Source organism: Erigeron canadensis, chromosome 8 (genome assembly GCF_010389155.1).
Source record: "Erigeron canadensis isolate Cc75 chromosome 8, C_canadensis_v1, whole genome shotgun sequence".
In the NCBI taxonomy this organism is placed as follows: Eukaryota; Viridiplantae; Streptophyta; class Magnoliopsida; order Asterales; family Asteraceae; genus Erigeron; species Erigeron canadensis.
The window spans coordinates 39915716-39930421 of record NC_057768.1 but is presented as its reverse complement, the minus strand read 5'-3'; the positions used below and the strand labels follow the sequence as shown (position 1 = coordinate 39930421).

General features: G+C 33.3%; 2 protein-coding genes across 2 annotated transcripts; both read left to right on the top strand.

Annotated features, from left to right (window-relative positions):
• Nucleotides 1–429: 429 nt before the first annotated feature.
• LOC122579904 lies at nt 430–1850 on the top strand. The gene is made up of 3 exons (XM_043752162.1): nt 430–750; nt 1002–1075; nt 1452–1850. Exons 1-3 carry the CDS (start codon nt 481–483, stop codon nt 1534–1536), a joined length of 429 nt encoding a protein of 142 aa, XP_043608097.1. The 5' UTR covers nt 430–480; the 3' UTR covers nt 1537–1850.
• A 6870-nt stretch (nt 1851–8720) lies between these two features.
• LOC122580287 (phosphate transporter PHO1 homolog 10-like) lies at nt 8721–14462 on the top strand. Its single transcript, XM_043752565.1, has 13 exons — nt 8721–9296; nt 9907–10243; nt 10341–10389; nt 10540–10611; nt 11334–11463; nt 11586–11706; nt 11813–12071; nt 12146–12250; nt 12895–12939; nt 13021–13167; nt 13325–13603; nt 13686–13772; nt 14221–14462. Exons 1-13 carry the CDS (start codon nt 8732–8734, stop codon nt 14314–14316), a joined length of 2292 nt encoding a protein of 763 aa, XP_043608500.1. The 5' UTR covers nt 8721–8731; the 3' UTR covers nt 14317–14462.
• The last annotated feature ends 244 nt before the right edge of the window (nt 14463–14706 follow it).

Below are 14706 nucleotides of genomic sequence, written 5' to 3'. Positions count from 1 at the left end.
TATTTGTTTCACAGAATTTGATGTAATCTGATTGAGTTAAAATTGAAAGCAATTATTTTTCACTATGTTCGGTTGTTCGAAAGTAGAAGAGTCTTATTTCGTTGAAATTTAAACATTCTCTCATTTGATTAAATTTCCATTGCATAGGAATGAGAAAGAATTTTCTTCCGCCCGTTACTAAAATATTTTTAGAAAATGAAAAGTTCCCTCGAAATATTATTTTGACAAATTCAATTTATTTTGTAAACCAAACACACTTTTATCTTAACCTATATGTTTTGTTTTAGTATTCATGAATGAAAAATTAGGAACGGCTCAAATTGTTAGTACACTTGAGTCTAAGGACTACTTTTGTACAACACTTGAGTCTAAGGACTGTTGTAATTCTTCACTAGTCATGCTTAACCATTAACGACGGTCGTTTTGAGTCCATATATATCCGCGGGTAGTTTCACTAAAAAAAAAAAGGAAACATAAAAAATGGCGTTATTGAGAATGGCGATGATGAGAACAAGCGGGTCCGATATCAAATACGCACTGTCCTTCAAAAGGGGTTTTCACGGCACCACTCATCCACCGCCGCCGCCACCACTTGATATTCCGATCAGTAAAGCAGCCACATCATCACCACCAGTGTTCATTTTACCCGAATTTGAAAGAAGCTTAGACGGTAGCAACAGTGGGTTATTCGGGCCGGGTTACCATATTGGAAATGGATTTATGGACCTCATGGCTGTCCCCAAGAAAAAGGTTAATTTCTTAAATCTTTGTGCTTTTATTTTTGTTAATGGGGTTCACAAACCATGAGACGAATTTATATTATTTTTCTTTGCATTAGTACTCTTTGATTTGTTCCTTTCGATGATATTTAACCTCAATTGCTACTCTTGTAGTGAGGATTAGGTTGGCACCATTGAGCCAAACAAATATCTCTTGGATTTTTGAGTTTTGTAGCCTGTGTATGTCATATTATCTAGTGAAGTTTTTTTTAATGACTGCAGACTTCTCCTCACAAACGTGGAATCAGAAATGGACCTAAGGCACTTAAGCCTATTCCAGTCATCATCCGTTGCAAGTATGCCCTCTATTTAATGCATCAACTTTTCATAAAAAACATGATCTGACCTGACCCGACCCGTATTGAAACATCTCATATTAACCTGATGCCAAACTATCTAACTTTCCTGCTTTGGCACCTATAACTAGGATACACGTCTTGCTTCAGAAAACTTATCGTCATAACACCTTCCTGTCGTTTTTAGCAATGACCAATATTGAAAACTAGTTTTTTATTATACAACTTTTATTGGACAATGTTACATTACATATATATGTTACTTAATGAGACATATTTTCTTTGGATTCTATTTTTGAGCATCTCATATTTATCAAATGGTCATAATTTATTGGTAAATGGTTCAATTTTCAAATCTTGCACTATATTATTTCAGGGCTTGTGGTCGAGTTAAGCTACCACATTTTTTCTGCTGCAGTGGTCTTAGGGATAGTAACGGACATAATGGTTCAAGTAGTTGAGGGCAGATTAGGCAAGAAGTTCTCCATATGTGATCAATAGGAGCAAATGCAACATGAGGTTTTCTCTTTCACATAAGGATCAAATGTTCAGTTTATCAAGTCTTATGGTTCGTTGTCATTAGGATCATGTACTATCCTTCATTGTTGCTATCTCATGGTTCATTGCATTCCTTTTATACCAAGCATTCTGGCCCAATAATATAGATACCAAGTTGTAGTTTGTGTGGCATCAATTGGATTTATGGAGTTCGGGAGAACAATTCATCAACCTTTATGTTTAGTTCATTAAAAATTTGTTATGCCCTTTTGTTTTCCTTCTGATTTTCGCTCACAGACCCTATGCTTATTTTATGTATTCTTACGCCAACACATTGAGTCATGTGTTCATCCTTAGTCTTGAACACCAGGGATTTACACAGTGATGACCTCACTTTGGGCCCAGGCTCCAATCCATTCTGGTACAGTGTAGCTTTACAGTTTGCATGGCAACTTAGCTAATGCATTTACATGTTTTTTGGCTTGATCATTGGATTGGGTCGGAAAGGACACCTTCCCTTTACCGTACAAAAATGCAAAATTTAAAGATGTAGTGGTGGCGGATTATTGACCATTGTTAAAGGTAGGTGAAGTTAATAGGTGAAAGGAGTAGTTGAAAAAGGTGAATCGCTAAGGGGTGTAGGTAAAAAAGGTAACACTATGTTCTTGAGTTTTTTTATGGAATGAAAAGAAAAGTAAACAAAGGATTATAAAATGAATTATTATCGAGTTTAATTTAGGGATCGAAAGGAAATGAAAGGATAAGTGAGTTGATTTTCTAGTTAATTTTGCTTTAAAAAAAATAGCCTATTTATGGGGTGATTTGAAAAGAAACTAATGCTACTTCCAAGGTTCCAATCATTTCCTTTTAAGTTTATAATTACACTCTAGAACACATTGTAAGTGATAGGAGAATGGTGACGGGTGAATGTGTTCGCCTATGATAATGGGGTTCATTTTTTATTTTATATTATTTATTTATTTTAAGGATTTCTTATTCACACCAATTTATTTTATTAGAGCTACCAATATAAAATTTGAAAATAAAAATTCTGACTATCTTCCTTGGCTAATGTGATTTTATTACTTTTATGATAATTACTGTAGGCTTTTTGATATACATAGTGAGTCGCATTTAATTTCCTTATTATTCTATTATTTTTATGTAAGGAGTTAAATTAATTTTATCAACATTTAAATGTAATTATATTTGACATTTTCTAATGAGAACTACATACATGATTTTATAGTTTTTGCTTATTTCATAATTATAAATACTTTTATGTATTGTTACTACTTACTTTATTTATTTAATTAATATTATTTTAATTATCAAACTTACAAAAAAAAAGTTCATATAAAAATAAATTAAGTTTTTATAAATTAAATTACAATAAAAATAACTCTTTATCAAAATCACATAAAATATGTTTTAAAAGATAGATTAAGAAATGTTATATATGTAGTTTTACGTGTAGCATAAAATTCGAAAATATTTAGTTATTATTATACGATAGTATTTTTTTTGATAAACTTATTACATTATAATCGTTAATGGTTTACAAGTTTTAACAATTGACATATACTATTAACGTATTATGATATTGCCGCTTAACTAATATAATATTACCGTGCAACGGACGAGTTTAATTTAGTTTTAATATGAAATGAATTATTAATTATATAAATTTAAATGTATGTAAGTATATAAAATGAAGTTAAAAATGATCGAACTACAATAAGTTTGAGATACAAATTTATTATATTGTTTTATTATTTAAAAGAAATATTTAGTAAAAAAATGATTAAATTAAACGCCTTATCAAAAACAAAAATAAACAGAAAAAGAATTTCTCAAAAAGTATTTACTCTAATCATTCATTTGGTATTACCAAGAATACGTTGGATATGTAAACAAGTGATCCCTACACAACTTATTTTTACCATATACAACAAATATATGCATTATATGGTTGTATTGTACAACTGTGTAATGCATACAGTGTTATGTATGGCTAAAAGTTGTTGTGTTTTTACAACTGCTTAAGCCTCCCGTACTACGTTTACTTCTGTTGCCTGTGTTACAACTCTTTGGTAATATGAGAAGTATCCAGATAGTATTCTTCTTTACTACCATGTATTTAATGTAACAATGATCCTGCATTAAACTTAGTTTCAAATATGTACATGTTTGGTATCAAGTATATATGCGCTAACAGGTCATTTAACAATGTGTTGTCCTTTTGTTATTATATCTTACAGATTGTCGTTCGCAAAACTAAGCAATATGAAAGTGGTGCAAAAGCTATGTTTACAAAGTCATTAATTAGACCTGCAGCCTCATTGGAAGATGCCAAAATTCTACTTCGATAAAGCACTTCAAGACAATTTCAAGTTGTTACTGGATGATGCTAAATCCAATTTGAAGAGCCATGAATGGAGTGTGTGCACCAAGTCTCACTTGAGGTTGTTGTATGTTATTAATCTATTACCGAGTCTAGAAAAGTCTGGCTTGAATCATTATCACAAAACATTGCCAAAGTTTCAGTTCCGGTTTTCATGCTCTCAAACTTATCTTTTAGCATTTTACTATATTAGTCAATTTTATAACGTCCCATGATGTTCTTATTCCTATTATATATATATATATATATATGAAACTCTAAGAAAAACATATGTTATCCCGTTTGGTAATAATACTAGTAAGGAAAATGATTTATCCTCCTAACCAATTAGCCTAAAAATTCTTCTAATAGCTTTAAATGGTGACATGTGGATACCATTAGTTTTCTTTCCTAATCTCACCCCTTGATTTTTTCACATGTCCTCATCTAAAAGTTAAGAAGATTTTTAGGCTAATATGTTAAAAGGATTAATCATTTCCCTACACGTAAATACTCTTAATGTTAACTAATTAGGCCGATTAGGAGAGAAAGACCAAAACATAAGGGGCTGTGTAGTAATAATGACAGTGGGACCAACTAAATAAATACTCGTAATATATCTAATTTTCTTTTTGGTAGCTATAACAAAAAATAAAAAATGTTTGGGAGGATGAAAATGAAAAAGGTGGAAATGGAATGAGAATCACTTCTTTTGTTTGGTTACATAAGAGAAGGGAAATGAAGAGGGAGAAGGGAAAATCATTTTCATTATCATAATTCCTCCAAAAATGGTACAGAATGGTGAGAATGGAATTAACTTACCTTTTTTTTTCCTCATGTATTTAACTATTAGTTTTAATTATTTATATCATGATATTATAATTAGTTTTTGTTATAAAAAAATCATATTAGTTTGTTTAACTTTTATATTTCTACTATGTTCATTTATTTGTTGTTACCAAACAATGTAATATATTCTTTTTTCAAATACTCATTCTAGCTTTTTCCCACTATTTTTTTTCTTTATTACATTTCCATTCTCTATGATTCTCTTCTACCAAACGCCTCCTAAAAATTTACTTCCATTTCACCAAAGCTTATTTCACTCACTTTTAAGGCTTCAACTTCTACTTGCTTTAAAAAAATGTAAAAAGTAATCAACACATCTATTAGGATATTGCTACTAATTACATAAGAATTGTCAAAAATAGATTATTACATTTATAGAAAACGAAACTGTTTATTTAAAAGGATGTATTTTTTTTTTTTTAAATTTTCCAGCAAGACAGGAATGGTGCACTACTGCACTTATACATGTAAAAATGGTGGCTGTTAGGCTGTTAGCAATCTTTTTAACGTATCATGAGAAGAAGGGGGAAAAATAACTTTTTTTTCATTTAAGTGGTTCCGTAATTAGAAAAGAATCAAAGATTTGTCTTCTCTCTTTGGGTATGGCCACAACACGCAACATAGAATTAATTAATATTTACATTTGAAGAAAGTGGACAACTAGAGACCTGCAGTCGCGTTATGGGAAAAAAAGGTTGGGGTCTTGGGGAAAAGAACTAGTATAATAGTAGTTTTAAAACAAACTTATGATTACACAAAGTTAATGCATATAGTATAGCAAGACACATAGGAGTAATAATGGTTTACTGTTGACAAATCCTTGGAGGTCTAAACATAAAAAATGTATTTCTATGTAAATTTATGCCATCAAGACATCACCGTTTATAAAGAAGAAGATTTAAATTTGAATGTTACAAGAGATTTATGCTCACATTATGTTGTGTTGTGATTTGGGTATAAACATTTATTTATTTCTAAACGAGAAAGCTATCCGCGTAATCCGCGTAATGGTAAACATAATAATCTATCTAAAATTATGCCATCAAGACATCACCGTTCATATACAACAAGGTTTGAATTTGAATATTATAAGAAATTTATGCTCACATTATGTGGTGTTGTGGGTATAAACATTTATTTCATTTCTAAATTTATGATATACAACTATGATAATCAATAATCTCGTTTTCTCTTCTTTTTTTTTCAAACTCATTATATTAGGTTTTAATATATAAACTACTACTTTTTATATATATAACGGGCTATTACATTAGACGGAGTGGAGCATCTCACATGGTGGTGTCTTCCGCCATGTGGTGATGCTCATCCAATTAGTTGGCCCTCCATTTTATGGAGTGAGACAACTTTGTAGAGGGGCAACTTGTGCCAAAATGCACCATATAATAGGTTGAAAATATAAAAAGTTAAAGTAATAGGAGAGAGACAGTGTTAAAATGTCCTTTAGGGTAACTAATATAGTCATGGAGAAGAGTTATATATATATATATATTATAAAATGCCTTTTGGAACAATGTATGGGGACTTGAGGGCTACTTGGTTCGGCGTTGAAGCAAGTGGCGCCCATTAGATATAGTTTTAATAATGAATACCTTCAAGCGGTTATTAGTATTTTTTTTAAAAAAAAAATCTTAAAAGATTAAAATCTACTAGTAAGAATAATATTTTTTGAAAAGTACTAGTAAAAATAATATTAATCCTTATTTTCTTAGAGAGACTATTTTTAAGTTTCACTTAAATAGTAATAAAGAACTTCTGGCCTTTACAGGAGATGAGAATTGAACTTCTAAGCTCTGTTTTCAAAGACCAAAGTGTTTATCACCGATCCAAACCATGCTATTTATACTTATAATAGCCTTAACGAAATTATTTTAGAACATACATCCCTCTCAACCGTTAAAATAACTTTTTTTTTTTGAATATTCAGTCGGTACATGACATCAAATAAACCCCACTGTATAATGGTGAAGCCTTGCATGTACCAAGATATTGACTATGAGCCGTTACAAATATTCAGAGAGAAAAACCACAAGATTTACGTAAGAGGATTCCCTCAAGTTATTTTCCTAACTTAAATCAAGTTGAAGAAATCTTGACCTTTTATTGAAAACCAAATAACAAAATTCAAAGATGGGAGGGCCAAGATGGGTAAGAGAATCCTTTTCCAAAGTTTACTATTTATAAAGTTCTAACCCAACTTTAGACTAGACATCATAATAACTACATCAGTCCATATAAAACAATTACTACTTTTTACACTAATAACTACATACTTATCGCTACTATCGTCGACACATATTGTGCGGGTAACCCACCCACTAGTAAATAGATAAATGAATCGCAATAGTAAAATCCGTAGACCGGAGTGGTGTATTCACATTCACATTTCAGAATATACGTGTCAACACCATTTCAAGCATGCATCCCTGAATTTCAGACAAAACGCCTTATAATGGTATCGTTATTTTGAAGAATTATCCTCTCACTGCTTGCTTCTACTGTTGCTCAACCGCCGCCACTCGTCATTCATTCATAATTATACAACTCCATATACATATAATAAATCATCAAGTATATACAACTCTCACACTCACCACCTTACACAACGCACCGCGCGCCGGCCGGCGGCCTTCGCTCTCTAATAATAAGGTTCTATCCACAATTCTCTATTGCTGCATTTTAATTAATTTGCTCCGCCCTTTCATGATTTTTTTTTTCTCTTTTTATACATATATACTAATGCTGCTTGTAGTGCAATTAAGTTTTAATTTTATATGTGTTATTATACAGATGATTATATGTGTTTATGTGCGCTACATAAGATATTTTGAAGTTTAGATTGAATGTTAGTCAATTCATATTTAACAAATTAATTAAGTACACAAATTAAATGCTATAGTTTTAGTTTAGGTACTTGCTCTCGTGTACATGTCACTTTGTTGTGATGCTTAAGTAGTCCGTTGCGATCCCATATCGGTCAAATGTATGATTGGTAGGTGGCTCATAAGTCTAGTTCCTCCTTTTATTATCTAACCTTTTAGGGTGAGTTATTCACCTAGCTTGTGGTTTTGTATCATATTCATTTACTTTAGTAATTTCAAATGGTGGGATCACTGTTTGAACTTCGATGAACGTTTAGTAATACGATTAAGTCTAACCAATGATTCTCAGTCCAAGTGGTTGAGGTGAGGTACCCACACGTGACGAAAAATAAGGAGTCCATGTTGGGCCAGGGTGGTTACTCTCTGACTCTCACCTATGGTGGGTTTTCTTCTATTGGTGGTCTTCAGGTCTTGTACTCGGGGAAGGGAGATGATCTGGTGGGTTAGTGGCCCGTTAGTGATCCAATTTGCCATACAAAAATATAAAATAAATTAATTCTAGTGTTGTTTAGATATGCTAGTCATGTATGCATGCAAAGTGGCGGATTATGGTGTGCATGCAAAGTGATGGATTATGGTGTGCATGCAAAGTGATGGATTATGGTGGGTTACGATGATTGTTGGTGGGTCCCAGAGGTGGCTGATGGTGGTGGTTTAACAGAGGGTGTTTGATAACATGGTTCGAAAGAAGGATGATGTGACATAATTTGATTGGTTAGTTGAATATATGTAAATGCTTTTGTTCAATGGTATATATAAAGATTATATCCCCTGAAGTTTGGTGAATCATTAAGGTCTAGCAATTTAGGACTTTGACTTGATAATAACAGTGACAGGGAATCTAAAATAACTCGCCTGTGATCTTTGTATAGTTTGAATGTTTGATATGCTTACATTTTATGCAAAAGATTGCCCACTGTAGAATAGGTACTTCTACGTGCAACATCTTGTAAGTTGATTAACATGTTATGTCGACTGATTTGAAGGTCTTTTGTGCTCTAAGAGAGTAAAGGACTTTAGGTGAACATGAAGTTTGGGAAAGAGTTCAAGCAACAGAAGGTGCCAGAATGGATTGAAGCCTACATGGACTATAACGGACTCAAAAGAATATTACATGAAATCCAACAGTTCAGACAAAGTGAAAGACCTTCGACACCAATGAGAACTTCACAGAATCGGCTGTCATTATACAAACCATTTACTGGGTTAGATGTACAGACAAGCTCCGAAGAAAGTGCTGGTGATATAGAGGACCAAGTTATAGCTGTCGAGACTGTAAAGAAAGATGATACTAGAGAAGTGTATAGCACCAATTTTCTTCTATCATCCGAAGGAGGGCATGGTGAGATAAAGTTTTTTGAGAAGCTTGACAAGGAGCTTAACAAGGTCAATACCTTTTATAGGGACAAGGTGGAGGAAGTGATTGAGGAAGCAGCTTCGTTAAATAAGCAAATGAACGCTTTGATAGCATTGAGAATTAAGGTGGAACAGCCAGATATAAATAAATGCCGTATTAAGAGAAACGTTTCTATGGATAGTAGTTCAACAGAGTCCTCGGAAGCTGTTTCTCCAAGCAGAGCAGATACATCAGGTATGTTCCAGGTGAAACGTAACAATTGAAGTAGACATTGACTATCTTGGAAGTGACAAGGTTGTCTTACTGACACGAAAGAAAAACTGATAAACACGTAAAGTAACAGAAAAGAATTTTTGCAGATGAAAACATAAACGTTCAGGAATAAAATATAGGGTGATATAAGAGCTAGGAGCAAATGCAATTAGTTTTTGGAGGGCATCTAATCTGGTGTTGATTAGAAGGATACTTTTTTAGTTTTAAGAATTACAAGACAAGTCTTGTAATTAATGTGCTCTGGAAAATTTAGACAAAAGGTATTATTTTGTCGGTTTAATAACCACTTAGAAACTTCAGATTTTTATTAGATAAAACTGCATCTCCGTATCTCATGGTTGTGATTGATAGGAAAGTATTTGTTATTGTAATTGTCAAGACCGTTTATTATTTCATGGTAGGAGGAAGGCATATGTTTGATGAGCACCAGATTGAGATGGTTGATTCGAACCAGCTGATTGATTCATCTTCTTATTACAATGGCGAGAAAGGTCCATTTGATTCATAAAATAATGTGTTACTCAGTGCAATATTAAACATTAAAAATTGAAATCTGAGTTCTGTAGTGCAGAAAATGAACATGTGGATTCCAAAGTTATTGACAGGATCAACAACCATGGGCCTGTTGAGCCTGGTTTCCCTTCCGATATGGTTGCTTCCTTAACTTCTAGTGTGTGTAGAAACAAGGCAAATTCTGATAAATATGAATTAGATCCCTTAGATGTCCTGGACCGCGTGAGGCTTAATAATACTCTTGAAAGCCCAATGTCAACCATTAGAAGTGTCCTTAATGATTCTAAAGACAAGGATTTGCGGTATAAGAAAGAGGAGCTGAAAGAAGTGGAAGGACGACTGAAAGTTGTTTTTATTGAATTCTACCACAAGCTTCATCTTCTGAAGCACTACAGGTGATAAATCAATAGTGAAACTTTGGAATTGATTTTATTGTTGCTTGATTAAATCTTCAGTTGAACCATGACATTTTTTTTTTGTTCATGCATACAGTTTTGTAAATCTTATGGCATTTTCGAAGATATTGAAAAAATATGAAAAGGTTAGGAAACGAATATACTCGAAACCTGTTATGGACTTCCTATATCAGTAAAACAAATGTCTGTATACTAAGGTCAAGTCTTGTTCACAGGTATGATCGTGATTGCATATAAGTCACTTTATATCTCAAATTTTTGCTGTGTATGTGCAGATTGCATTAAGAAAGGCAGCAAGGTCATATATGAAAATTGTGGATGACTCTTACATTGGGAGCGCTGATGAGGTTTGCTTGATATTGTTTATTTCTCAATCCTATTTGTTAGTGTTGAATCCTCAGACTGGTCAAACAGATCCAATCCCCGAGATCTGTATTCATTCCAAAACTGCTCCAGTGAGCAAATGGTGACTCAGCACCCACCTTTGGATGGGTTAACAGGATCCAATATGAATCTTGAACTTGGGGCGCGGACAGCCTAAACTATCAATCTATAATGTTGTAACATTTTTCAAATAAGTTATAAGACCATATTTTGTCTATTGTAAGTAGCGTTATTTTCTTTCGATCATTCATACGATTATGTCTTAGTTATATTGATCCTGCTCCACTGTCCATCTGAAGACTTCAGATACTCATCACAATGAATCAGTATAATTAGATGTAATTGTAATACACTCTATTTTGCACCGTCACTATAGGTTCTTCTATATATAGGGTCTTCTTAATTGGATTACCTTCGGTCCAGATGAAAAATGATAGATGATTTGTGGAAACTTATCCGGATATATTAATATCATGAAAGAATGTGTAGCTGTTCTCATGCAGTTGATGTTTTCCTAAAGACAATATAACAAATTATAACCAGAGAGTACATACTGGCAGATAAGCTTTTCCATTAAACATTGGGCTAGCATTAACCTTTTAAAGTCTGATAGTTCAAGTACGTCAGATCTTATTGAGTGACGTAAAAATTGATCAATTGATACGAGAAATATAAATACATGTAGGTCACTCATCTCCTGGATCGAGTGGAACAAACCTTTATCAAGTACTTTGCAAGCTCCAACCGTAGAGAAGGTATGAAATTATTGAGGCCAAAACGAAGGAGAGTAAAGCACAGGGTAACATTCTTTTCAGGTACATAATGAACCATTAGTAGAGCTTGTTACTCGATTCAACTTACAGATATCATGATCACTGCTTTTAACAAAATACACAGAAAGTACAGTTAATATGATGCTGTGTCCTGTTAATTTCAGGGTTTTTTGCTGGTTGCTCAATTGCTCTCTTGATTGCTATCGTCTTACTTATACAAGCGAGGAAAGTGATGGTTAAAGAGGAGCATATCATGTACATGGAAAATGTTTTTCCCTTATACAGGTTATGTAGTTCCTTGTGATTAATATTTATAACAAGTAAAACTGATAGCTCACTTCTAAAATAAAACTGATAGCTCACCTCTATTGAACTCCTGACCTTTTTGCAGTTTATATGCATATATAATATTGCATATGCTATTGTATGCTGCAAATATATACTTTTGGAGGCGCTGCAGAATCAACTATCCCTTTATATTTGGTTTTAAGCAAGGAATGGAATTAAGCTACCAGGATGTTTTTCTAATCAGCACAGGTGTTGCAGTGCTCACACTTGGCACTTTTCTGGTGCATGTGCACATGAAAGTAGATTCTATTAACTCAGGCTATACAAAGTATATGGAATTAATTCCATTGGGCTTACTCATTGTAAGATATGACACCATGTATATACCTTAGGTGCGCAATAGTACCAAATTATTAATATCATTTTCTTTGTGCAGATTTTTCTTGTCATCTTCTTCTTTCCTTTCAATATCTTGTACAAGTCCAGTCGTTACTTTCTTATCCGATGTTTATTCCGTTGTCTCTGTGCTCCTCTCTACAAGGTACTCAGCTTCCAATAAGATAAAGGCTTAATAAAGGATAATGAAAGTACGAAGTACTTTATGGTTATAAGATGTTATATAATTTCATCAGCGTTATGATAGCTACAGCAGTGAACAGTAGTTACAAACTTACAATAGGGAACCTGTCATTTGCAGAGTCATTCTAGAAATTAGAGGTGGCAGTTTTGACACATTTAGTTATGAGTGGATTGATTTCGATTATGGACCATCTCTAGTGGGTCATATGGGGGTAAAACAGAAAATCAATTTAAAATGGAAAGGCTCAGATGGGACAAATGGGTAAATAGAAAATAGCTTAATCACAACAGGACATATTGGTAGTGAAGGTCAGAAGTTTTACAAAGTTCGTATTCTAGAATTTGATTATTGTGAATATAAAACTTTTGTAAGCTTTGACACACAAGTATTTATAAAAAAATATAAAGTTCTGATAGTCAATGTAAACATTAACCTAGTTTGACCGATGATCCAACCTACCCAGCCTGCCCATTTTGTCACCTTTATCAACAGAAGTTCTTTGATGGAAAACTTCTTATTTGTAAACTGTAATTGACTGGTGAGGTCTTTCATGCCTTCTATTGAATCTTTTTCATGAACATGTGTTCTGTTTTTCCTCTCTGCAGGTTTCACTTGCCGACTTTTTCTTGGCAGATCAGCTGACTAGTCAGGTTTAACGAGATTGAAATTCTATTGGTAAATCATGCTTGTAACCTTGTTATTACTATGCATCACGTTCTGCTTGACTTCAGGTTCAAGCCATGCGGTGCTTAGAGTTCTACATTTGCTACTACGGTATGAGATGGTATCAGAAGGAACAAAAGTGCCATAGTCTGGATCTCTACAATGTCTTCTATATTATTGTAGCAGTTATACCATATTGGCTGCGGTTCCTACAGGTTTCTTCATACCCCTTCAACTTTCATACCAACCAAGCAATAAAGCAGTAGTAATACTAGTATAGCATTTAGGGACATAATATTTGAAGGGTATGAGTTTTTTTCACCATATCATTTTGCAAACTACTTTCAGATGACTAGTGTTATGTACTTGTAGTGTGTTCGCCGGTTGTTAGAAGAAAAAGAATGGGTACACTTATACAATGGTTCGAGATACTTTTTGACCATTGTTGCAGTAATAGTCAGAACCGCATTTGAATTCAAGATGAACAAGACTTGGAAAGTTTTGGCCCTTGTGAGCTCGATCACTGCAATTTTGTTCAACACATATTGGGATATAGTTGTAGACTGGGGACTTCTACAAAGAAATTCCAAGAATAGGTTTCTTAGAAATAAGCTTGCGGTATCACGCAAAAGTGTGTACTTTCTAGTGATGGTACAAAGACTAGACTTACAACTGTTTCGTTTGTTGTTACCTTTGTATGTTTTAATTTTAATCTATCCCGAATATTTTACAGGTACTGGATGTTATACTAAGACTTGCTTGGCTTCAATTAATCTTGAAATTTAACATAAAAGCCCTGAAAGGAACAGCCATATCAAGCGTGTTTTCCTGCCTAGAAATTTTTCGTCGCGGGGTGTGGATGTTTTTTAGGTACAATATTCAATTTACCAAGAGACAATTGAAAAAGTAATAGTTCACATAATTATGACACTCAAAATAGGTGTCAGTACAGGCACTGAACAGTAATCATAGCCTGCATATTTTCATTGTGCAAACCTTGGCCAAAGTTATCAAGGATTGATATGGATATGGGTGTGTAATACATGTATACTATGATTTAGTAAGATATGGGGATCAAAGTCATATAGATGTACGTATAACCTAACAAATGAAGAAATAAAGAAACCATGTTTCCTATACAAAATATATATATATATATATATATAAGATAAGAATAGAAGAATAAATATATGATAATCTGCCTCTGCATTATGTTTGGTACAGTCCAGAAAGTGCTAATAAGGTCATTGTGTGTGTGCAGGTTAGAGAATGAGCACTTGAACAATGTTGGAAGGTATCGAGCATTTAAATCAGTCCCACTTCCATTTAGTTACTATGAAGAAGATGACGAGAAGGATGACTAACGTGAATATATACTGTATAGCTCATGCTATATACTAAGGTGGCTTATCAGCTACAAAAAATTGTCCATATGAGTTTTCTTACAATTTATTACGAGTAGATAGTAATGAGGAACTGTTGTCTTGAATTTCAAAGAACCTTTTATAATCATTGCTTTCTGTTTAGTCTAATGCGATAGCTATTTGTATTGCTGAGGTTGTGGCTTGGGTCCGGTATGGAGTCTCACGGTTTGGCAAGCCACGATTGAAACCACACACAATCCGAACTTTAGAGCTCTTCAAAAGCAAACTGCTGGTTTCTCCTTTTTTCCCCCCTATAAATACCTCTAAAATTAGTTAATTAACATGTCATTTTGACCGATTTGCCCTTGCTTTATTCACTTTTTTTGAATG

What these genes read in the sequence shown, in the direction of transcription:
- LOC122580287 (XM_043752565.1), top strand. Translation starts at nt 8,732, where the DNA reads ATGAAGTTTGGGAAAGAGTTCAAGCAACAGAAGGTGCCAGAATGGATT. An exon ending in CAGATCAGCTGACTAGTCAG is followed by an intron (nt 12,940 to 13,020) that starts GTTTAACGAGAT and finishes GCTTGACTTCAG; the next exon opens with GTTCAAGCCATGCGGTGCTT. An exon ending in ATTGGCTGCGGTTCCTACAG is followed by an intron (nt 13,168 to 13,324) that starts GTTTCTTCATAC and finishes ATGTACTTGTAG; the next exon opens with TGTGTTCGCCGGTTGTTAGA.
- LOC122579904 (XM_043752162.1), top strand. Translation starts at nt 481, where the DNA reads ATGGCGTTATTGAGAATGGCGATGATGAGAACAAGCGGGTCCGATATC. An exon ending in TGGCTGTCCCCAAGAAAAAG is followed by an intron (nt 751 to 1,001) that starts GTTAATTTCTTA and finishes TAATGACTGCAG; the next exon opens with ACTTCTCCTCACAAACGTGG. An exon ending in CCAGTCATCATCCGTTGCAA is followed by an intron (nt 1,076 to 1,451) that starts GTATGCCCTCTA and finishes ATATTATTTCAG; the next exon opens with GGCTTGTGGTCGAGTTAAGC.